Source organism: Candoia aspera, chromosome 1 (assembly GCF_035149785.1).
Source record: "Candoia aspera isolate rCanAsp1 chromosome 1, rCanAsp1.hap2, whole genome shotgun sequence".
In the NCBI taxonomy this organism is placed as follows: Eukaryota; Metazoa; Chordata; class Lepidosauria; order Squamata; family Boidae; genus Candoia; species Candoia aspera.
Genome location: NC_086153.1, coordinates 331,861,301 through 331,885,600, shown reverse-complemented (window position 1 = coordinate 331,885,600; position 24,300 = coordinate 331,861,301). Strand labels below are relative to the sequence as shown.

General features: G+C 44.1%; 3 protein-coding genes across 7 annotated transcripts in view; 1 reads left to right on the top strand and 2 right to left on the bottom strand.

Moving 5' to 3' along the window:
* The window catches only part of ARHGAP45 (Rho GTPase activating protein 45), a 59,639-nt gene extending 47,212 nt beyond the window's left edge, over positions 1-12,427 (top strand). For 3 of the 4 annotated variants that reach the window (XM_063290719.1, XM_063290721.1, XM_063290718.1), the window contains exons 15-23: positions 822-908; positions 1,581-1,673; positions 2,796-2,959; positions 5,343-5,531; positions 7,032-7,169; positions 7,966-8,192; positions 9,498-9,747; positions 9,858-9,951; positions 10,185-12,427. In XM_063290719.1, coding sequence (XP_063146789.1) covers positions 822-908; positions 1,581-1,673; positions 2,796-2,959; positions 5,343-5,531; positions 7,032-7,169; positions 7,966-8,192; positions 9,498-9,747; positions 9,858-9,951; positions 10,185-10,549 — 1,607 coding nt within the window. In that variant the 3' untranslated portion in view covers positions 10,550-12,427. The remainder of the gene's footprint in view (positions 1-821; positions 909-1,580; positions 1,674-2,795; positions 2,960-5,342; positions 5,532-7,031; positions 7,170-7,965; positions 8,193-9,497; positions 9,748-9,857; positions 9,952-10,184) is intronic. The other variant, XM_063290720.1, reaches the window with a different exon arrangement.
* Positions 1-24,300, bottom strand: part of ARID3A (AT-rich interaction domain 3A) — a 354,333-nt gene that overhangs the window by 208,212 nt on the left and 121,821 nt on the right. The gene's annotated exons all lie outside the window — the stretch shown is intronic.
* POLR2E (RNA polymerase II, I and III subunit E) lies at positions 14,714-21,842 on the bottom strand. Of its 2 annotated transcripts, none has more exons than XM_063290717.1 (8): positions 21,725-21,842; positions 20,673-20,847; positions 19,457-19,572; positions 18,932-19,012; positions 18,666-18,724; positions 17,982-18,060; positions 16,433-16,512; positions 14,714-15,105 (listed from the first exon to the last, which is right to left on the bottom strand). In XM_063290717.1, the coding sequence occupies exons 1-7, from the start codon at positions 21,779-21,781 to the stop codon at positions 16,447-16,449; spliced, it is 633 nt and encodes a 210-aa protein (XP_063146787.1). In that variant the 5' UTR covers positions 21,782-21,842; the 3' UTR covers positions 14,714-15,105; positions 16,433-16,446. The 2 variants fall into 2 exon arrangements, with proteins under 2 accessions (XP_063146787.1, XP_063146786.1); XM_063290716.1 differs by having other exon boundaries at positions 14,715-15,105; positions 16,428-16,512.

The following is a 24,300-nucleotide window of genomic DNA, read 5'->3' as shown; positions in this document are numbered from 1 at the left end:
TGTTTGGGTCCCTCTGGTGCAGTAGTGTCCCAGAATTGAGTGCAGGTAGGGAGATCATGTAGAGAAGCATCAGGCACAGTCTTTCTGTGGGTGGAAGCTTTGGGTGACTGTTTCACACACAGAGGAAAAGAGAGTGTAGAAATGAGGTTCCCTGTAGCTGTTCTGTAGCAGCTTTCTATCTACTGGCTGAAGAACAGGAGATATAGTTCAACACACAGCGAGGTCATAGTTAATACAAGTTCAAGTAATGCAATATTCACACACCAGGTCACCTTTAATGTGAACCAAAATTCAGTTAATGCGAGGCTGGCACATGCCTGGTTGAGGTTGCCAGGTTACTGTTAGGGTTTTAGACATTGCTACTTCGGTCTGCACTTGTGTAACTTCTCGTGTGCATGTGCTGCTGCCTGCTGTAATATATGTTAGTTATTGTGATTTGTTTTAATCAGTTTAAGAAGTGTCCTTAGCAAAATGAACAAAAGGAGGATTCCTTCAGATAAAGACACTACGTGCAAAAAAAAGAAGAGGCTCATTATTATATTAGAGCAAAAGTTGGGTGGGACTGAACGGTATTCCCGTTGAGCTGGAACCTATTACCATATTTTACATATAATTATAACTTTGAGTAGTGCAAATCTGAATAATGCAACCACTTCACGGGATTTGTTATCCGCACTAATGGAGACCTAGCTGTATTTGGAAAGTGCCTGACTGGGGAATGCTTCTCTGCTGCATAGAACGGGTCAGCATTGCAAAGGCTCAACGCTCGGTCTGATTCTACACATGCAGGAACGAAATCTATCTTGTCATTGGCTCCTCAGGTGGGCGAGGTCACCAGGTACACAAGTCATGGCCGACAGCCATCACGGAGAGCAGGGACAGTCTGGAATCCTCTGCCACAAGCTCAGGTATCCTCCCATGTTCTGACCTATGGATTGTGCAAGTGCAGAATCCAGGTGGGCGCATTAGGAACTGAGCTGAAAAGAAACTAACAAGATGCCCCTACCTACCTGCATCAATATATTCATTCATTCATCATTCATCACTCAGTTTATATTTGATAAATGCACCCTCTCCCACTTTGCCACCTATGAAAAGTAGTTAAATTCAGGGAGCTTTAGAAAAAACAGTTTGTTTCTATCCTTCGGTCACTCAAGAAAACATGATTCTGCATTTTGAGTTGACAGCTGTGAGGTAGGCTACGCTCAGAGAGAGCTTTTGACCTAAAATCACCAATAACCATCATGGCTGAGACAAGATCTGGAAGTACAACCAGATTCTACGTATTCCAGCTCTCTGGGCCCACCAAGGCTGCCAAGATGCCCCCAAACGCTGGAGTTTTCCTTCTGGCAATTCTCAAAAGCTCGAGCTTGAACATTTGGAGGCAATTCTTGCAGGGTATGGTCCAAAAAGCCAAGAGGGTAGTCACAATGGTGTGATTAAAGCTTCTCCCATTTTTTTTCCGTGTGCCACAGATTGATCCCTAGATGGGGGTGTCTTTGATGTCTTTATGGTTTCCTTTTTCTGCTCCCTGGGATTTAATTTGATAACTTCTAAGACTGAGGGTCTCTCTTGGCTAGGTGAGTTTCCTCAGAAGTTCCAGCAGACGCCTCCAAATGGATCGCTGTCCCCTGGAGATGACCAAGTTGGAAATTCACCTTCCTTTGAACAGAGTAAGCACTAATGGAACAATATATACTAAGGGGCAAGCCTTTACAATGGGGGCAAGATCCACAGTCAGAGCCTGGATGTTCCCTATAAAGGATAACAAGGAGCAGGTCCTTATTTTTTTTTTTTCTAGGCCGGTCAGAAAATGCCTAAATCCTACCTTTCCTTTGTTTTTCAGTTCTGCATTTTGTACTGGAATGCTGTGCATTGTACATTGCTGTAACTTTTAGTTCATTTGGCCTCCTTCCCCTCCAGATTTGCATATATGTGTATTGTTGTTGTTTATTCGTTTAGTCGCTTCCGACTCTTCGTGACTTCATGGACCAGCCCACGCCAGAGCTTCCTGTCGGTCGTCAACACCCCCAGCTCCCCCAGGGACGAATCCGTCACCTCTAGAATATCATCCATCCATCTTGCCCTTGGTCGGCCCCTCTTCCTTTTGCCCTCCACTCTCCCCAGCATCAGCATCTTCTCCAGGGTGTCCTGTCTTCTCATTGTGTGGCCAAAGTATTTCAGTTTGGCCTTTAATATCATTCCCTCAAGTGAGCGGTCTGCCTTTATTTCCTGGAGGATGGACTGGTTTGATCTTCTTGCAGTCCAAGGCACTCTCAGAATTTTCCTCCAACACCACAGCTCCAAAGCATCGATCTTCCTTCGCTCAGCCTTCCTTATGGTCCAGCTCTCGCAGCCATATGTTACTACAGGGAACACCATTGCTTTAACTATGCGGGCCTTTGTTGTCAGTGTGATGTCTCTGCTCTTAACTATTTTATCGAGATTTGTCATTGCTCTTCTCCCAAGGATTAAGCGTCTTCTGATTTCCTGACTGCAGTCAGCATCTGCAGTAATCTTTGCACCTAGGAATACAAAGTCTTTCACTGCTTCTACATTTTCTCCCTCTACCAAGGATTATAGGAAATTTGCTAGCTAATCTAATACTAAGTAGGAGCAGAAAAATACTCCAGTGCAATAAAAAAAGATAAGGAGAAATGTGCTCCATCTGAATGGACGTGGAGCACACGCCATTCAAATGCTCCTTGGAATTAGAAACTAGATGGAACAGCGCATTTTGGTGGTGTTTCAGCCTTTGTGTAAGCTTTTGCCTTTTTTTTCCTTCTGGCTACCAGGTATTAATGAAATGACTCCAGGAATCTCTCCGCCCACTGGCCCTTTCCGGCATTTCAGCTTGTCCAAAGCCGCCCAGACCCACCGGCTGAGGAAGCTGCGGACCCCCTCCAAGTGTCGGGAATGCAACAGCTACGTCTACTTCCAGGGAGCTGAATGTGAAGAGGTAGGATGGGTACTTGGGTGGAGGGGAGGCAGCGCAGAGAGTAGAGGAAAACATCAGGGCTGGTTTACAGTATCTTGAGTTTAAAAGGGAAAAGTGGAAGACTTTTTTCTGCCAGGAACTAAGCCAAATTTTCCTAAGCTCAGTACCTTCCCAATTAGGTTGGATTTCAGCTTGTGATTAAGGCACTAGGCTAGAAACCAGGAGACCAGGAGTTCTAGTCCCGCCTTAGGCACAAAGCCAGCTGGGTGACCTTGGGCCAGTCACTCTCTCTCACCCCTAGGAAGCAGGCAATGGCAACACTCTTCTGAAAAACCTTGCAAAGAAAACTTCAGGGACTTGTCCAGGCAGTCTCTGAGAATCAGAAACAATTTAACAGAAAAAAAAAGGCTGCTTATGAAGAGCTTATAGGAATTCAATTCCCAATATACTGGGGGTATCCAGCTTGGAAGAAGCTGGAGTAAACTACCCTGAGTTAGGTGATCAACTAGCCTAGCAACTTCTGTTGTAGTTCTGAATAAGTGGCAGCTCTGACTGACCTTGGCGAATCTTGAAAAATTAAGCAGAGTCAGATCTGGAGAGGAGACCACCAGGAAACCCCATTGTATAGGTTAGACTGGGAAGTTGGAAAATATCCCAGATGAAAGAAGTGGCAAACCCCATTTCCGTAACCCTGCCATGAAAATGGCCTAGATGCATCTATGGGTTCTTTCCCACAGCTGTGTTACCATACACTCCTTCAGTCCTTGAGCTGGCCAAAAAAGAAAAGAAAAGGATCGTAGTATAAAGAGGCAGAAGATAGGGGCTGTCCTTACAGTGTGAATGTGGGACAAGTCAAGGAAGCAATCATTTATTTTTATTTAAATAATGTATTTGTAGTTGATGGTCTTGGCTGTGTAGTTTCCCTTCCCCTCAAGGCATCACAGGATGATGGGAAAAGTGTCCCAGAATTGCTTTTTCTAAAGTGGGGCAGGGCTGTGGAAGAGGTGAGTTTTCACTGCAGTCAGAAATCTCTCTGGGTTTGCCCATGCTTGGTGTGGGTTTAGTGCTACTCCAGAACAGCATTATTCCGGAAATGGTGCTATCCCAGAACAATGCCATTCTGCAAAAAAAATGTTCTTCTGTAGTGCTATTCTGGAACAGTGCTTTGCCCGTGTTTAGAAGCCCAAAAAACACCTGATGGGGAAGGGGGTTGCAAGGTGAAATGTGGAGTTTTCCCACTGCAGTGGGAGTAAATCAGTGGGAGTAAATCAGTGACAAAAATGACACCTTGAAAAGGAAGCTCTTTGGTATGAAACGGGGCAGATTCAGAAGAAAACTGCATTGGACGGGAAAAGATGAATTTTCAGTCTCAGCCATAGTGTTGGTACTGCCTCATTCTTGTGTTGGGGGGGGGGGAAGAGAGCCCCTTTTCCCACCCATCAATGAAATTTTGCTCGATTCCAAATTGAAAATTTAAAACAGAGGCACCACCCAATTCCAATGTTGCAGCACTTAAGGGCACTTTGTATAGTTCTAGATTTCAAAGCAATATCCTGGAGGCAGGAGGAGAGCTTTGGGGGAGTTATGAGTTTTAAAGAAAAAGTCAGCGTTCCGTGATTCAAACAGCTTTGAAAGTGATTTGCATGTGGAACTGGACTTAATGGGCATCCAGAAAGAAAGGAAGAAAAAACTGCTCTTTAGAGCAACATGGGGCTGATCGGTTTCATCATCTCTCTGGTCAATTTCATGGTGGGCTTGTTCCCAAGTCCTGAATGAAGGGGGAGAGGGAGAGTCTTGAGATTTGCAGCAACCAGTGTTGTCTGAAGCCTTCCCCAGCCAGATGGCAGATGAAGAGGGGGGAAGGGGCCAAAGACACCCACACAGAACCCCCCCCAAAAGAAAAGACTATTGGCGAAAGCACCTGTCCTGCTTTTTAAAGACAGGTCTACCATTCTTTCAAGAGTGGCAAACTGGTGTTTATAAGGAGCCAGGTGACGCCTGAGTGGCCCATTGGAAAGTGTAGGTGGGGCCTCTCCGCAGATCCCAGGTGCCCAGACTCTCCATTGGCCCAAGCCAGACTGGCCATAAAGAGCTGGGCTCAGCAAGTGGAGGGAGGAGGAGGAGGTGGCGGCAAGCTTGCAGCAGTTCAGAGTAGCCATTGACAGCCCGGCAGATCCTGGCCCTTGATCACATCTTCAGCTACATGGTCACTGAAGTGCTGTAGATGGTTCATCCAGTTAGTGGAGCATGAGAATGATCTCTATGAGGTCACCAGGAAAGCTGCTGGAAAGAGACCTTGTTGGTGACACATTGCCATCCAGTGGCTCTTTCTGGAACTGCACCATCTTCCTTGCTGCGTGGCTGTTTCACCCCACTCTCTCTGCCCCTGCCCCCTCTTCCCCAGTGTTACTTAGCCTGTCACAAGAAATGCCTGGAGACGCTGGCCATTCAGTGCGGACACAAGAAACTTCAGGGCAAACTGCAGCTCTTCGGGCGGGACTTTGCCCAGGCTTCCCACACTGGCTCCGATGGCGTCCCCTTCATTGTCAAGAAGTGCATCAGTGAGATCGAACGGCGGGCCATGAAAACCAAAGTAAGGGGTGGAGTACCTGCTCTGTGTAAAAGAAATCAGATAGAGGGGAAGACATTACTCTGTTCAGCCCCTGGCAATTGTGCCATCAAGCTAGCAATCCTAGTGGTTACACTGATACCCTATAACAGTGTTTCTCAACCTCAGCAACTTTAAGAAGTATGGACTTCAACCCCCAGAATTCCCCAGCCAGCATGGCTGGCTGGGGCATTCTGGGAGTTGAAGTCCACACATCTTAAAGTTGCTGAGGTTGAGAAACACTACCCTATATGATGAGCCCTCATGTTTTAAGGCAGGGGTGGTCAAGGAGCATCTGAAATTATACAGCAAAAATCACTGCAAAGCAACCTGTTGTTCTTTTCTTTTCTCTTTTTTTATTTTCTTTTCTGTATGCCCTCCGGTAGATGTGCTAAAGTTAGTAAAAACAAGTTGTGCTTGCATTATGATCTTTCATGTGATAGAAGGGGAATGGGGAATAATAATGGGGAATGGGGAATACATGGGGAATAATTCTATGAGCCATTTAATTAAACTGAAAGGGAAGCAAAGTTCTTTTTTGCTGTACCCCGTCCACTTTTGGCATGCATCCCGGAGACCTGTAAAATGGTTGCACCTTTCTGTTATAAAAGCCGGGCATGGCTGCAGTCTTTTTTTCAAGGTGACAGCCACAGGACTGTCATAAAAAGCAGGCAGAGCATCGATCGTTCCATCATGATCACCCTCTTGACTTTTTATTTGTTTATTTGTCTGTCTGTCTGTCTGTCTATCTAATTTATCCCCGCCCATCTCCTCCCATCGGGGGACTCTGGGTGGTTTACAACAATCGATTAAAAAACATAATCATAAATACACAGAATAAAATACAGTAATAAATAATATAAATAGAGGTAAAAATAAGGAATCCAAGTGGTGAAGAATCTAAAACAGTCCAAGTGTGGGAGGAGTGGTCTATAGAAGCCATCCCCATGTAGATCCATTCCCCTCTCCACCCCAAGCGAGGCGGCAGAACCAGGTCTTCAGACTCCTCCGAAAGGCCAGGAGCGATGGGGCCAATCTCACCTCCGGGGGCAGCATGTTCCACAGGGCGGGAGCTACTGCAGAGAAGGCCCATTTCCTGGACCCCGCCAGATGAAATTCTCTTACAGACGGGATCCGCACATGCCCTCTCTGCATGATCGGGTGGGACGGGTTGATGTAATGGGGAAGAGGCGGTCCCTCAGGTAACCTGGCCCCATGCCATGTAGGGCTTTAAAGGTAATAACCAACACCTTGAATTGGACCCAGAAGCAAACTGGTACCCAATGCAGCTCGTGCAGCAGTGGTGTTACATGTGCCCTTCTAGGGGCACCAAAAACAGCTCGCGCAGCTGCATTTTGGACCAGCTGGAGCTTCAAACCTTGTGGGCACCCCTGTAACAAGGACATCTGGAGAGAGGCGCTATATCGAAGAAGTCAAGATGGTGACACTCTTTGTCTAATCAATACCTCTTTCTCTCTTCCTTAGGGCATCTATCGTGTTAACGGGGTGAAATCCCGTGTGGAGAAGCTCTGTCAGGCCTTTGAGAACGGGAAAGAGCTGGTTGAGTTGTCTCAGGCCTCACCGCATGATATCAGCAACGTGCTGAAGCTCTACCTTCGTCAGGTGAGGCAGCCAAGGGTGCCTGTGATGTTTGGGCCAAAGGGTGCAGCACCTTCCCTACCGTTGAAAGCCTGGGGGCTTTTTAGCACAAGAGGCGGAGGAGCAGGAGAAAGAGAGCATCCTGCTAACATAGAATTGTAGTTATTAATGGTGTGGAAAATACAGATGGAATTTTTTTTGCCTTCCTTTCAGTTAACTGAGATTAATTCAATGAAATGGATTCACAGAGACTGGGTGACAGCCTTCAGATAATGTATTTCTCCTCCACTTTTCCCCTCACCCAAGTTAAATCCTGCATCAGTCTAGCCCAGTGTTTCTCAACCTTAGCAACTTTAGGATGTCTGGACTTCAACTCCCAGAATTCCCCAGCCAGCCGTGGTCTAGCCACTCAATACATTTGATGTACTGCTGCTCATGGAAGCTGATGCCTTTTAATAAAATGTGTTAATTGGAAAAGATGCTACCCAACTCTGATTTTTCTTCCCCAATATATGGGTAAACCTATGAAATTCACTGCCATAAGATGCCACCATGGCACCCTTTACCTTTAATGGAGGGTGAGATAATTTGCAGAGGAGATCTAGGATTACTAGCTTTGGTGGATCTTCCAAGTTCAGAGCAGCATCAAGGACTGTTGCTTTCAGATTCGGCCTATGGGCTTCCTAAATACATCTGGGAAGGGGGATGTGGTTTGATCCAGCAGGATGAGGATCCAGGTTCTTGGGTAGTGTTTTGTAAGTAAGCTGGCATGCCATTTGATTCCTTTAGGCTACTTTCCTGTGATTCTTACTCCTTTCAGCTCCCAGAACCAATCATGCCCTTCCGGATGTACAACAGCCTTATGGGGTTGGCCAAGGAGACCTTGCAGGGTAGGTCTGACAGCAGGGCAGGGAGAAGCACTGGTGAGCCGGTGGACAGAAGCAGCGGGGCAGAGAAAGTCGTGGTAGCGAAGCTGAAGGAACTGCTAAAAGAACTTCCACCCAAGAACCTTGCCACCTTGAAGTGCATCGTGCAGCACCTGAAGAGGTCAGTGGTGTCACCTGGCACCTGGTGACCAAAATCTGGTCAGGAAAATGAATTGCAGGCAGTCGCTGTTCCCTTTTAACACCCACAGCTGGGTCTGCTTCCTCCTGAAATGAGGGCTTGGCCGATCTCTGAGAGTGGACCTCGACTCTGAGAGATGGCAGGAAGAGGAGCAAGCTGGCCTTTGACTTCTCTTCTGCTTGGATGACCTAGTGACTGCACTAAGCATCTCATGATTTCTTTAGCTTTGACTCGGGATGTTGCAGGAATCAAGCTAGTGTGGTGTGTAAACCATGGTTAATGTCAGAAGCTCCAACTTTGGGGCATCAGTGCCTTTGGAATTTTGTGAGCATAGCGTGGGCATTTTCACAAAATGGTTTTCCTCAGAGAAGTGTCTAGTAGCAACTTTTTACCAGGTGACATGCATCCAAGCAAGTTTCTTTGCTCCAACTCATTTGTATTTCTAATAGAAGAGAATGTCTGTAGCTCAGGGTTGAACTGGGGAGTCCTTGGTGTTCTCTGAGCTTGGTGGTTTGCTTGCAGACATTTCATTACCCGACTAGGTACCATCCTCAGTGCAAAGGATATGGGTTTTCTGCCTGTTTATATGCAGTAGCTTGCCCTGCCAGGTTTGGTGGGGGTGGGGTTTCCTCCTTGGTATTTGTATTTCGTAAGAATGCATTTGGGCTATATGCATTCTTTAAAGGCTATATAGTCCTTGTAAAGAAGGACCATAATAGAGTCTGATTATTTTCCATCCAGCATGCTACCAACTAAGGCAGCAGTATGGGGGGGTGTCCTGAGTCAAAAAAATCAAGATGGCAACCCTCGTGTGTGCCACATCCCGGCTGCCATATTGACTTTTTTCATCCCTTGCAGATTCTCCTGAGCTGGGATGTGGAACCTGCACAGGTATCTAGAGTGGTGTCTAGAACCTAATGGCTCCCTTGGTGATTTACTGGGAATCCCAGAATTTAAGGTTTAGCATGATGTTGAATTCAGCTACTGTGCCTTATTTAACAACCATAGTTAAGTAAACCATGGTTGCTCAATATATGAACCCAGCCACTAAGATGTTCATCTGTTGGATTGATATTAGCTAGCTCAGCCTTCTCCACTGTGCTTGCGCTGCTAAATTTGTTTGCATTTCAACTCCTATAATCCCATGCCCAAGGCTGGGTTTGAACTTCATTCAGCATGATATAAAGCAGCTGTCTATATAAAATTTAAAAGCCTTGATGTCTAAAATCAGACAGAGAACCTCACAGTTATATCCTGCATGCATCTCTTTGTCCACTTCTTTCCTAGGATTATAGAACTGGAAGATGATAATAAAATGTCTTCTAGCAACCTGGGAATCGTCTTTGGCCCCACGTTAATGCGCCCCCGGCCCACCCAGGCTACCATCTCCCTCTCTTCCTTGGTTGATTACCCCCACCAGGCCTGCATTGTTGAGGCACTCATAAATTTCTATGCTGCTATCTTTGAATCCAATGGCGTATTTCCAGATGGCTCAGAAGAAACAACCAGGGAAGATGAAGAGTTGGTCAGGAACCAGGTGAGTGGAACCTGTTGGCAAGGCTGTGGCTGCCAGCAGTGATCTTTTGATCAACGTCTTCCTACCTTACAGAGCTAACCTCACTAACACCTTGAATTCCATGTGTCCAGGAGGATGAAGGAACGGAAGCCCACAGTGAAGCCCAGTATCTTGAGGCAACCTCTGAGCAGACAGAAGCCGCTCTTCATGAAGATGCATACAAAGGTGAGGAGGAATCTCACATTTTAACATTGACATGGAACAATCAATGCTATTCTTGTAAGGGCGATGTTCTTACAAGACTCATTTTGCGCTACTTTGAGTGAAAAGAGGCAGAAATTGCAGGGCTAAAAATGGGTGCTCGATTCCAAACTTTGGCATTACAATCCAAGAATGCTCCATATTTCTGCCACAAGCAGCCCTTGGGTAGCCAACCCTTGGCTTTCTTTTGCTCGTAGAACCCGACACTCCCTTTATCGATTCGGATTCTGATCCAGAAGATGGCACAGATGCAGCCATTGAAGGAGTCCCACAGGCCAGCTCAGGTCCAGGAGGCAGTGAGACCAGTGGTGAGGAGGAAAGCCCACCTGGTGAGGAAGCGGTCCTGAGGCAGAGACACAGCGTGGAACAATCAGACCCTGAGGATGCTTCACCTCGACCTCACCTCAGCCCAGCAGAAAGCTGCTGGGAGGCAGAAGGAGATGCTGTCTTCAGGAGTGGAGGTGATGAGGAGAACAGTGACAGGAAGGTTGAAAGTCCTCTGGTGGACCTCAACACCAACCAGTCCAACAACTCTGTTTTCTCACGCTTGTTGTTCAGCTAAGAATGCATTTCCAGCTTCCTGGCATAAAGAGAAAATTATGCCATGATCAGTTGAGGGAAGCAGCAAGTCCTTTAAGGGTAGAGATGGACCAGGAAGAGATGGCCCTCAATTGCTTTCACGAAGTCATCCTTTGGAAGCCTTCTCATCTTCTAGGCTCCTTATGTTTTTTAATAGCCTGCTTTTAAATGCTTTGTTAATACCAAAATGACATCTGGGGACTCTCTGTGGGAAGAGGCAGGGAGGAGGCTATGCGAGGAGAGACATTAAGGCCCACAGATACTGGAAAGACCTCTGTAACATCAAAATTTTTGTAAAACGCCTTTCTCTAACCCAGAGTTTCTCAACCTTGGCAGCTTGAGGATGTGTGGACTTCAACTCCCAGACTGGCTGTGGAATTCTGGGAGTTGAACTCCACACATCTTCAAGTTGCCATGGTTGAGAAACACTGCTCTAACCTAATGCCCTCCTGAAATTTTGGATCTCAGCTCCCATCCTTCTTCATGTCTACTAAACAAGGGGAGCGGCAGGTTGAGGAATGTTCTTTAAAAGAACAGCCACAAATACCATCACTTTGCACTCCCTCCCATTCCTGAGGTTCCATCCCTTTCAGGAAACAATACACCCGTTTTGATCCTACGTCTTTACATGTGTTTGTTTAAACATTAGCAGATTATATCTGTTTTTAAGGAAAACCACTTCAGGATGCTATTTTAAAAATCAGGGTACAGAGAAAATACTCAGTTATGAACTTTGCTGGATGACAGATTACTTGAAGGCTGCAGTCCACATGTGCAAATCCTACTGAAGTCTTAGGACCAGGTTTGGGTTGCTGATGTGAAAGGATCCTATCAGGAAATGGGGTGGAGGTGGGAGAAGGCAATATCCTTATTGCACAGCTGTATGAAAGGAAGTGCCAGTATAGCCAACTGAATGTCTGGGCTGTATATTAGGAGTGTTGTACAAGTAGACCTTGCTTACCAACCGCCTCCTTTAGCAACCGTTCAAAGTTACAATGGCTGAAAAAGTAATTTTATGACCAGTCCTCACATTTACAACCGTCACAGCATCCCACGGTCACATGATCACCATTTGTGTGCGCTTCACAAATGGCTTGCGACAAGCAGTCAATGCAGAAGGAAGCAGTAAAATCAGAAGTCACGGTTACATGATGTTTCACTTAACAACTGCGGTGATTTGCTTAACGATCACAGCGGAAGTGAGGTGGTAAGTCTGTCACAGTCCTGTGATGTTTCGCTTAATGACCGTGGTGCTTAGCGACAGAGTTGCTGGTCCCAGTTGTGGTTGCTAAGCAAGGACTACCTATACTCTGAAGTGGGATCTACTGGAGAAATCCACCATGCTGCCCAGTCCGCCAGTGTTCATACCCTGTGAAGCCGCCTGAGATCTAGCAGAAATGCAAGGTTTTTGTCCGGTAGACACGCTTAAGCCACCTAAACAGCTTTTAGAACCACTGTGGATGATTTGAAGACATTTCATAATAAAGGCCTAGCAGAACTGCTAAATCACCTTTAAGATTCTGTTGTACATAACAGGGTTATAGCATTCAGCTAAAGCAAAGGCACATCATACTTACCTGTGAAGAATGAAACCACTGCAAGAAGTCTTGCCTTCTGGAGAAAGCTGGAACGGTAGCACACAGCCAAGAGACTCTCGGCATTTTCTTGAGGTGTGGATGGGGAAAGTGAGTGAATAAAGTTGAAGTGCAAGTCTTCAACCACCGCTTGTATTTATACATAGGTATGTATGAGTAAGCCTATTTTAATGAGATGCTTGTTTCCTTTTAAACTGCTGTATACAATTCTGTTTGTGTGAGACTTGTTATCAAAAAATAAAGGCAACTATATTTGGGAAAGTGATATTTCCATCCAGTAACACTGTTTAGTGTCGCCTGGTTAATTCTTTGCATAACATTTCAAAGTTTCTTTTCTTATAATCCAGGGTTTTTCAAACTTGGCAAATTTAAGATGCGTGGAGTTCAACTCCCAGAATTCCCCAGCCAGCATACTGGCTGGGGAATTCTGGGAATTGAACTCCACGCATCTCAAATTTGCCAAGTTTGAAAAACACTATTCTGATCCTTTCAATTGCTCTACTTCCAAGCAGACAGATTGGGCTCATGAACCATGCTCTGTTTAACCATAGTTGATGGTTGGCTGAATGTCACACAATGTAACATCAAAACCAAACAAACAATATTATAACTTGACAAGCATCCGGAATCACTCCACAATGTATTTCAGTGATAGCCTAAGCTATCACTTAACAGTGATTAAGAGACCAGACCAGAAAATGCAAGCAAACCACAACCAGTCACATTTGACTAACAACATATATTTGGATCTTTGGGTCAGCCAACACTTCCTGGATTTTTTCAATACTTCTCATTAAAAAGAATTAAAAATCCAATGGCCTGATCAGGATTAGAGTCAACACTCAAAGAGGAAGAAAACAGCCACACCCAACTGTTTTTCTTCTTTACGTTTACAGAGGAGGAGAAATGGAGCAGCCATGACTGCTGCACCCGTTTTAAGGCCACTCCTTCCTCCCCTCTCTACGTTCAGAAGTTTAGCCCAGATTAAAAGCCACCCATCCCTTTAATCCAAGTTCAGATGATATGCAAACTAGCACTGGGGTAAGTAAGCCTACTATAAACCACAGGTACAATCCAGTTAAGGGATTCCAAAACTGCAGTTAAACCTATAGTCTAGATTCACCCATCACCCTACACCTAACTATGCCCAGGCTTAGCATGTCCTCCAAACCAGGTCAAGAGACAGGGAAATGGATCAGACATTGCTGGAGAGCAGCTCCCAGCATACCTCACCTTTGATCTCACTGCCTGAGGCCAGTGGGAGACATCGCTCAGCAACATCCAGGAATCTGCAGATGTTGCTATAAAGAAAGGAAATAAGCTTGTCTAGTGGGATAATTGAAGAAGTCAAGTGCCCTTATTTGAGTCCACAATAGTGTCTTTTCAGAAGGAGTTACAGGTAGTCCTTGCATCCATAATTTAGCATAATTTAGTTTAGCATCCATAATTGGGACCAGCAACTTGATCTTTAAGTGAAGCAGTCGTTAAGTGAAACTGCAACTGGGGTTACTATCTTACTTCAGCTTTCCTTTGCTTTACAGACCTGCAAAGGTCGTAAATGTGAAGATTGGTCGCCAAATTACTTTTTCATCACTGACGTAACTGCAAACGATCACTAAACAAGGCAGTTGATAAATGAGGACTACGTGTACTAGTAATTTATACTTAATCTTTCCCCTAATAATTACTACCTTATCAGTAGACATATTCATATACCTAATAATTTAGCTGTTCTGCAACCAACTTCTACACTCGAGGTGAGGCTTTCCATGAGCTGCCTACCGCAGTGAGATCTCGTTTTTCAATTAAAGCGCTGCTGCTTCAGATCTTTTACCAATATGGCTGACTAGCTGTATAGCATGTCTGCTCCCACCCATAAAATATGGAAGAATTTTCCATATTTCTTTCCAGTCAGGAGCCAAATCTTTCTTTTTAAATGCTTTTCAGGTGGTGATGGATAACCTTTTCAACACCACCTGATTTAAACAGAAGTCACTTGGGGTCCTATACCTGGTCCTCCCCTTCTCGCTTCTGTCAGAGAAAAGAAGTCCTAGAGAGGATCCACCCTCACAGACAGGCAAGCTGCAGCCCTCTAAAGGTTGTAACATTTGATGTTGCTGAATTCCAGTTCCCATCGGCCAGAGGTAGGAGGACCACACTGGATAGATTGAGGGGAAATACACAATTCATCTTAAGGCATCAAGAAAAAAACAGAATTAAAACATACTCTAATTTAGTTTATTAAAATCAAAAGTCTGGACCACTGAGCAAGCACTGTCTTAGCAGTAACTCAGCAATAGTTAGCAGAATGTGGAAGGAAACAGGGACCTTCTGAAGAATCCAGAGCTCTTTCCAGAGTTTCTACAAGTCCATTCTTCAAGACAAAGATGACCCCCAGCACCTTGTTTTGCATCCCGAGTGACTCCGATGTGCAGCCCATTTCCCCATTTTAATCCTAAGAACCTCTACTCTCCCCCCACCCCACAAAAGGCCACATCCCATGGAGCCCCCCTGTCCTCTAGACCAAGAAAGGCACTCCTGCCCCTCCTCACTCTGAGACCTATAGCAGAAGAACGAAGCTCTGCCATTTGAAGCTTTCTAAAGAATGCTCCATCCAGACATGGAAGACAAAGTGTTGCTGTCTTAAATATTTAACCACCCCAAACTAACCCGAGTTCCAGAAATGCGGTGTCAACAAATACAGCCAGCCTATATAAGCAAGATGGGAGTCCAGTTTGGAAAATCCATGTGGCCTTTGCTGTGCTGCCGATGACTCCTTTCCCCTTCACATCCAGTTTGATGAAAAGGACTGGGAGCTGGAAGTTCAAAGCCTCAAGTAGAAACATTTAAGAAGCATCTCTTCAATTGTATTTCCTTTTGAGTGTGACTGTTAAGCAGGCAGAGTAGCAGTCTCCAGTGTAAGGTAGAAAGTGCTTCAGCCAAGCTACAGGATAAGAGGAACACCATTAGTGCCTAATTTGAATTCAACACATGTGTTGTAATTAGCTGATTAACCACAATGCCAATTAAGACATCACAGATGTGCTTGTTCTTTCTACACCAGCATTCATCAAGCTGGTGTCCTCCAGGTTAATTGGACTAAAATTCCCATCATTCATGGCTGGAGTGGCTGCTGGATGATGGAGTTATAGTCCAGCACATCTAGAGTCAGCAGGCTGGAGAAATCTGATCCATACAAACATACATAATATTCTGTTAAATTTCCAGTCTGGCTTTGTAAACAGAGAACTCTGATGTCAGCAAATAATAAACACTATATAATTCCTCTGCCAATCCTTTATTCACTTCATGCCATCCCTTGCCCTTCAAGACTAGCTACTGTTCTTATCACATCCATAGGCAGGATGGTTATAGTATTTGGTTGCAAGATTCTGCAAGTGATTTTCTTTTTTTGAGCCAAACTTTTAATCCTAATGAAGAGACTGACAATCTGATAAGAACATTAAGAATATAAGCAGTGCCCTGCTGGATTGGACCCCCAGCCCATCTAATCCAGCGGTCTGATCTCCCAGTGGCCCACCAACTGCCCAAGGAAGGCCACTAGTCTCCCAGCAGATGGCCTTCAGGGGCAGTCCCACTGCCATCAATAGCCATTCATCCCCATTACTTCTATGAACTGGTCCAACCCTTTTTGGAAGCCAGCCAATCTGGTAGCCACCATCATATCTCGTGGTAAGGAATTTCAAAGTTGAATTATGTGTTGTGCAAAAAAATATTTCCTTTTGTCTATCCTGATTCTTCCAGGAGTCAATTCCATAGGGTGAACTCTGGTTCTGATATTTGGGGAAGGAGAACATTGCTTCTCTTTGTCCACCTTAGCCACATCATGCATAGTTCTGTACACCTCGATCATGTGATAGGCTTAGCATCCTATGGTTGAGAAGAATCTAGACTCTTCCAGATTCTTCTCAGCCTTCTGACTGTTGGCCATGTTGATGAGGATCTGATGGGAGTTGTAGTCCCACAGCAACTGACCTCCTGACTTGGAAAAGGCTTCCCCCACAAGGCCCTGCTCCATAGAGAAAAGGAGTATCACAGACGAGTTGAGCTGTCTTCTCAGCATGGCCAATCAGCATGAAGAACAAAGTTACATAAAACTTCAACCCCCAACTCCTGCTCCTGTTATAACCTTTGCATATTGTGGTCAACACAAATCACAGAAAACGGGGGAAGCATGAAAGAGAAGAGGAGAAGGGGTAGTGTCTATTTCAGCAGTCTTTGACATAACGAAGCATTCCGAAGTACCTTACACAACGCTTCCTGGCTACTGCACCAGCCTGTAGGTGATGTACCGCCCGGCTGTTTCACTGGGCCGAATGATCTTCACCACCTGAAGAAGCCACGCAGACATCAGAAAAAGAAAATTATTCAGATTTTTTTTCAAAGCAATCCCTGTAAGATGGCTGATGGACAGTCAACAGTTCAGGATTTCTTCAGGCAATCTGGTATCAGATCAGACTAGTTCACCCTTCTCCAACCTGGCCCCTCCAGGTATTTCAATTTTCATACAGCACTGATTGACTGACATTTGTTGCAGTTGAGGTCCAGGACGTTTGTAAGATGCCAGGCTGGGAAAGGCTGGGCTCATACCCAGAGGCAGTAAACCCTCCGGTATTTAAACACTCCAAGCCCTCTATTTAATACCACAACTCTTTTTCTAGGGTTTCTAAATCCTGCTACGGTGGGAGAGGAGATATTGAAGTTACCTTTTAAAGTCTTGCTAGAGTTGGCAGAGCCCAGAATAAGCCACCTGGTGCCCTCTGGATGCCTTAACATTAATTCCCACAAGCCCCAAGCCATCATGGCTAAAAGGACAGGCACCAAGTTCCCTAGTTCAACACTAGAGATTTATTTTCAGACTTCATTACTCTTTTCAGTAGATCTTTTTTTTTCCTCACTCTCTAGTATGTACTCTGATCTCAAACAGACATTTAAGCTCAGTATCATATTCCCATTGGGGTGGGGGGTGTCTTTCAAAATACTTAGGAACCAATTTTAGGACAGTTATGATCCTTCTCAAAAGCATATTTTTAATATAAAGAAGAAATATTTTCCTCTGGCAGGTTAAAAGTCAAGAAAGGCTATTCTTAGAGAACAAAACAAATGGAGTACAGCAAACAGGCAGTGATTTTTTTCTGTATCCAAGTTTACAAAGGCAAAAACAATTTGGTCCACCTAAGCTCAGTATCATTTTTGCCAGAACAATGTCACCTTCCTGGTAATAGTCTTGCCATATTGTGTTTGTCAGAAGCAGGTTATCTGTCTAGAGATCCCATTTTTTTAGCCACTGTCTTCATATTTCTCTGAATCTTACTAGAGTCGTAATATAAACTGATTTACAGGGCTCTATAGCACTTCAGCTTTGATTCCAACAAGGTGCTTCAGAGCACACAAAGGCACAAGCTTTATCTGCAATAAATGACCTGCAGATGCATCTTGAATTGTATGGCATTAAAGAGTTATAGATCCATGCTACTTTCACACCCCAAAGTGCTTCAAAACCCCTTTCTGAAGTTGAAACCCAAGCATTAGAGCACCCTATGGATTTAGAGGAGCACTCAGAAAAAACATTATCTAGCAAGAGCCCGATGGACTGTACTAGAAGTCCATTTAACCCAAGTAGATGCCTCTGAGAAATATATAAGCCAACAACAGCCCTCTCTGTAGTTTTCTCTCAGGATCGGGCTTCCTGAGCTTCCATTTAGATATCTGGATTTATTGCCACTTGCAACCCTCCATAAATTTGTCAGATCCATTGGGAGATGACACATTCTCAGCCTCCCTTTTTCTGCTCCTTACCTGGCCTCGTTTGATTCCAAAATAGCGAGCTACAGGATCTCCGGCTTGTATTCGTGGAAGCTGATTCTCCCTCAGTTTACTGATAACAGCCGTTAAAGGAGAAACTTCATGAAACATATAAAAACAGGACTTTTTTTTCCTCTACCAAGACCACAGCATATTTTGGCTGGTTTCACACAACCTGCTAGTTTAAGCTAAATAAAGTTGGTAATTTGTGAGGCATAGAAATCCAGGGCCTGTTTTAGCATTGTGAGTGAATCAAAACTTCACTTTAAACTATTTATTTGCATTTAATATGTTGTGTGAACAGCAAATGCATTTTGTTAACCCAGGTTTACGATCTAAGCCATGAAGACTAATGCAGTCTCGGAGCCAATGGAGCTGTTTTCAGGCAATAGAATGCATGCTTACTCATACATTGGGCTTACTCCCATGTCAATTATGCTTCTAGTTTTATGTGCCCTGTCCAAACCCAAATTCAGGAGGACTAGACTATCATTTCAACCCCATATTCATCCTAAAATCGTAGATATATTTGCCTGGAAATAGCTTTCTCTTAACAAAGAGTAATGCTAGATAATTCAACCCCTATCTGATATCTGAAAGAGAACAGCAACCCAACTCAGAAAAAGCAGAAAATGGAGGAAGATACTCAGAACAATAAGTATGAAGGAAAAAAGATACTATCTGGCCAGTAATTCTGTCACCTCTTCTTTGGTCATTACAACATGTTCTGGAACCAGCTGTAGTGGCAAAAAGAAAGAAAAGAATGAAAACACAATATGGAAATAGCTAGATTTCTACTATGCACAGAAAAGTCTTCCAGGCAAACAGCCACAGAAACAGCTCTTGTGAACTGAATGAGAAAGGAGTTTATATTGTCTCTCCCGCTGCACTTCTCACAGGCTGACCAATGTCCCACAAAAGAATTTTCTCTCTTCCTTCCTCACCTCATGTTCAGTGATGTTGATCAACAGTTCCTGCTGAAGGAATTGTTCAAGGATGTACTTGGGGGCCATGTCTACTAGAGACTAAAAGAGAGAGGGAAAGAAGAGATATTAATGCAGCAGACTGGGCTGTAGACTAAGAAAGGGACTTCAATACTTAGAGCTCCCAAGGGAGAGACTTGAGGGGAAAAGAGGAGAAACTGCAATCCTGTTACTGGCACATAAAAGCTCAAACAGAGGAGGATACAGAATTCAAGCCTGTGGATGAGCTATTCAGTGGTACGCTGGCATCCATAAAGGTGAGAAATGTGCACTTTTAAATATTATAATTAAGATTGTTGGGAAACAGACTTCTATGACCAATACTCTGAGAACTTTCTAATTTGAATGATGCTATTAGAGCAAACGCTTTGGGACATATCCCTCCCGCAAGAGAGGGTCACTGCCCCCTGAAAGTTAAAGGTCAAAATCCCTTAGCCAACAATGAGATTATATCAACATTCTTTCTGCCCATTTAAACTCGGGTACCTGTTTGGCAGACGGAGTCATGCCTTGTTGCACCACAATCAGGGCCCGGGTAATGTTTTCCTCTTGCATTCGCTGGCAGTACATCTTGATGGTCTTAATCCCAACTTTTGGTTCCTCTGAAGAGAGATTTTTGTTTGTTTGTGAGTAGAGAATCACCATGAAGTAAAATACCTTGTTCATTAGGCCTGGCATCTGCTTCAGGATTAGAATCCAAGCTCTTGTTTAATAATAAATGAATTAAATGGTTTAATAGTAAAGCAGGGAGCTTGAAGCCCCCATTGTTCCAAACAAACATAATTTCAGAGGCTGGAATTTTAGCCAAATATAATTTCCAGTAGTGAGTGGCAGGATAGTTGTGTCATTGGCCCACCACATAATCCAAAACAACAGAAAGAGGGTTAAGCATTTGATCAGTTAAACTGACTAATTAAATACCATGCATTTTTATGTACTTTAAAAGCTGTTTTAGTTGAGAAATCAGTATGGCTATGGAACATGAAAGTTATCAGTACCAAATCTCATGTATTATTCTTATAAATATTATGTGAACATTTTATCCATTATGTAAACTTTTTAAAAAAGGAAATTAAATAATGTCTAATCCCCTGTTAGTGGCATAAAATTTCTGCTTGGTCACTAACTTACCTTTAATTTTTTTTTCAAAGGGCATGCCACCACCTTCAGGAATAATGAACTCCATCATGAAACAGTTACCATCAGAAGAATTTTAGTACCCTGCTAAAAATTCCCCTTCTGCTACAAGTGTATTGGTCAAACTATTCTCATTTCTGCCTCGCTAAAAGATGACATTACAGTGAATAAAAAAGTTAATGTGCCATTTTCACTGTTGCATCCACTGAGTATTTAATAACAGGCAAACAACAGATTTCAACTTTAGTCCATTCAACTAAATGGCATAGTACAACTAAAAATGCACAATACAATAGAAGCCAGATATATTTCCTTAAGACACACAGATGGTAAAAGCTAGCAGAAAGAACTGATGAAGAGAGATGGGAAAACTCATTCTAGATCTTAAAAGAAAAGATTGGCTCTTAGGAACCCAAGCCACAAGACATGAAAGAAGAAGAAAGAAACAAAACCTGAATAAAAATATTGTTGAATTAATTCAGGAAAAGAAAGCAGAATGAACGAAGATGTAATCAAACAGACTCCTGGAGGTGATAACGAAATCTATTTTGTTCAATATAATCACCTGGGAAAAAGACAAACATCTGATCAGTAGGATCATCGTTGTGGGCCACCAACACTGTGAGATCAGTACGCCGAGGACGCCCTTCACTGGGCTTATCGCCAAACTGGGCTTTGAACTCTTCCAGAGTCTGATCCAATTCATCCTGTGTCACCAAGTAGCCTCGATCATGGCACAGCTAATTTAAATGCAAAAAAAGAGAGGTGCATTTAAATACTGATATAATACTGTACTGAAGAATGCGAGCGAGTGTAGAGGCAAAATAGTGAACAATTCGTGTAAGAATCTATACAAAGATGTTCTAAGGCAACTTCCTCCAATACAGCAACCTCCAGATGTGGACCGACTTTGCCAGCAATCTAAATATGCCAACTGTGAGATCTCCCACGATTCCTTCTACATTAAACACTCTCACTCAAGTAAAATAAATATATAGTCTCCCTTGAGTCAAGTTTGACTCCTGATAAATATTATATATGGATGCATCAATGTAGCTTTCTTGGCAGCAGTATGGAAATGGTTTACCTCCATCTTCATCCAGGCTGTTTTTCATCTTCCTAATCTAGCCTACACCTCTAGGATTGTTTAATAGTCCTTGATCTGATTTTACTTTTCCGAGATCTTCCAAAGTTGACTAGGTGCAGCACCCGCTGCTCCAATACCTGCAACAGATTCTGACTTGCCCCATCCAAAACTTACAACTTTATTACAAAGTCACTATCATTCCTTTTTTTCCAGTTAATGTAATTATTTTGTAGCTTTGTTGAAAGCACAATATATTTCTATTGCAAATAAGCCAGAAAAGTTAACAACTACCTCTTCTTAAACAATCAAAATAAAACAAATATTTAAACATGCTATATATAATTTGGGAAAACCGAAGCAAATTAAGAAAAATATAAAATAAAGAAAACGGGTTTAACAGACGGCATTTCTCCTTCTGATATTGAGGTCAGAATGCCAAACCCTGCCATCTATGTGTGCCCACACAAGCGCCCTGCCCCATTCCCCACTTCCAGAGCCCTTCCTTCTTCCTCCTTCCTCCTCCTTCTGACCTGCATAATCGTTTTCCGGATTTTCCATAATCGATACGTCTCTTCTTCGTCGTCCATGTCACTCCCTCACAAGGCTGCCGCACAAGTGCAAAGAAAACCCCGGGACGGCTCCGGGAGATGACGTATTAGGCACGCAGCTTGTGGGCAGTATTACGCATGTGCGAAGAGAGCGCGAGGGAGGGAGAGAGATTGCGCACGCGCGAGGGAGGGGAAGGCGGAGAAGAATTTAAAGACACGGGCGCACAAAATAAATTCCCTTTCTCCGCGTCTCCGTTCTTCCTTCACCGTGATACTGCGCACGCGCAAGAACTGAAGTAGGGCGGAAAAAGGGCCCATTACGTACCTCACTTTGTGCAAAGCGCAGGCGCAGTGTAACTACACGGTGCTGGGTCTTCCTTTATCTCTCCATTCTTCACATCCAACTCTGTCATGACGGATCGGTGAAGGGAACATTTGTTGTTGTTTATTCGTTTAGTCGCTTCCGACTCTTCGTGACTTCATGGACCAGCCCACGCCAGAGCTTCCTGTCGGTCGTCAGCACCCCCAGCTCCCCCAGGGACGAGTCCGTCACCTCTAGAATATCATCCATCCACCTTGCCCTTGGTCGGCCCCTCTTCCTTTTGCCTTCCACTCTCCCTAGCATCAGCATCTTCTCCAGGGTGTCCTGTCTTCTCATTATGGGGCCAAAGTATTTCAGTTTTGCCTTTAATACCATTCCCTCAAGTGAGCAGTCTGGCTTTATTTCCTGGAGTATGGACTGGTTTGATCTTCTTGCAGTCCAAGGCACTCTCAGAATTTTCCTCCAACACCACAGTTCAAAAGCATCGATCTTCCTTCTCTCAGCCTTCCTTATGGTCCAGCTCTCGCAGCCATATGTTACTACGGGGAATACCATTGCTTTAACTATGCGGGCCTTTGTTGTCAGTGTGATGTCTCTGCTCTTAACTATTTTATCGAGATTTGTCATTGCTCTTCTCCCAAGGATTAAGCGTCTTCTGATTTCCTGACTGCAGTCAGCATCTGCAGTAATCTTCGCACCTAGAAATACAAAGTCTTTCACTGCTTCTACATTTTCTCCCTCTATTTGCCAGTTATAAATCAAGCTGGTTGCCATAATCTTGGTTTTTTTGAGGTTTAGCTGCAAGCCAGCTTTTGCACTTTCTTCTTTCACCTTCATCATAAGGCTCAGTTCCTCTTCGCTTTCAGCCATCAAAGTGGTATCATCTGCATATCTGAGATTGTTAATGTTTCCTCCAGCGACTTTAACTCCAGCCTTGGATTCCTCAAGCCCAGCATGTCGCATGATGTGTTCTGCGTACAAGTTGAATAGGTAGGGTGAGAGTATACAGCCCTGCCGTACTCCTTTCCCAATCTTAAACCAGTCCGTTGTTCCATGGTCTGTTCTTACTGTTGCTACTTGGTCGTTATACAGATTCTTCAGGAGGCAGACAAGATGACTTGGTATCCCCATACCGCTAAGAACTTGCCACAATTTGTTATGGTCCACACAGTCAAAGGCTTTAGAATAGTTGATAAAACAGAAATAGATGTTTTTCTGAAACTCCCTGGCTTTTTCCATTATCCAGCGGATATTGGCAATTTGGTCCCTAGTTCCTCTGCCTTTTCTAAACCCAGCTTGTACATCTGGCAATTCTTGCTCCATGAATTGCTGAAGTCTACCTTGCAGAATCTTGAGCATTATCTTACTGGCATGTGAAATGAGTGCCACTGTTCGATAGTTTGAACATTCTTTAGTGTTTCCCTTTTTTGGTATGGGGTTATAAGTTGATTTTTTCCAGTCTGATGGCCATTCTTGTGTTTTCCAAATTTGCTGGCATATAGCATGCATTACCTTGACAGCATCATCTTGCAAGATTTTGAACAGTTCAGCTGGGATGCCGTCATCTCCTGCTGCCTTGGTATTAGCAATGCTTCTTAAGGCCCACTCAACCTCACTCTTCAGGATGTCTGGCTCTAGCTCACTGACCACACCGTCAAAGCTATCCCCGATATTGTTATCCTTCCTATACAGGTCTTCCGTATATTCTTGCCACCTTTTCTTGATCTCTTCTTCTTCTGTTAGGTCCTTGCCATCTTTGTTTTTGTTTTTGATCATACCCATTTTTGCCTGGAGAAGGGAACATAGACTTACCAAAAAGTAACCAAAGTCCCTGGAGAGACGATACTCTTATCAGGATCAACATCATTTGCACACTGTTTAGGTCAAGTTTTGTCTAATTGTAACGAATGGAGTGAAAGTTAAATTTGTTCATTTTTCTTGCCCACAATTAGAAATTACCCAATTGTATGGGTCACGGGGTGGAACAATACCTAAAGGTGGGAGGAATGGGAGACATCCAAATGTGGTTAAGTACTGATGTCTCCGACAGCAGGGTTTATGCCTGGGTATTGTGGGAATTGGCACAGGAGACTTGGCTTAGCAGCGGTGCACCTGAGAAGAATTTAGGACACGCGGAGGGAGGGGGTATGACGTCAATAGCATCACAATATTGCCATGCCAGTCCCATGCGCTGCAATGTTACTCGCATGCCCGAAAGGGGTGGAGCTTGGAACGT

What these genes read in the sequence shown, in the direction of transcription:
- POLR2E (XM_063290717.1), bottom strand. Translation starts at nt 21,781, where the DNA reads ATGGACGACGAAGAAGAGACGTATCGATTATGGAAAATCCGGAAAACG. An exon ending in GATGTTTGTCTTTTTCCCAG is followed by an intron (nt 19,573 to 20,672) that starts GTGATTATATTG and finishes ATCTCTCTTCAG; the next exon opens with AGGAACCAAAAGTTGGGATT. An exon ending in ACAGAATTACTGGCCAGATA is followed by an intron (nt 18,061 to 18,665) that starts GTATCTTTTTTC and finishes GGCTGTTATCAG; the next exon opens with TAAACTGAGGGAGAATCAGC.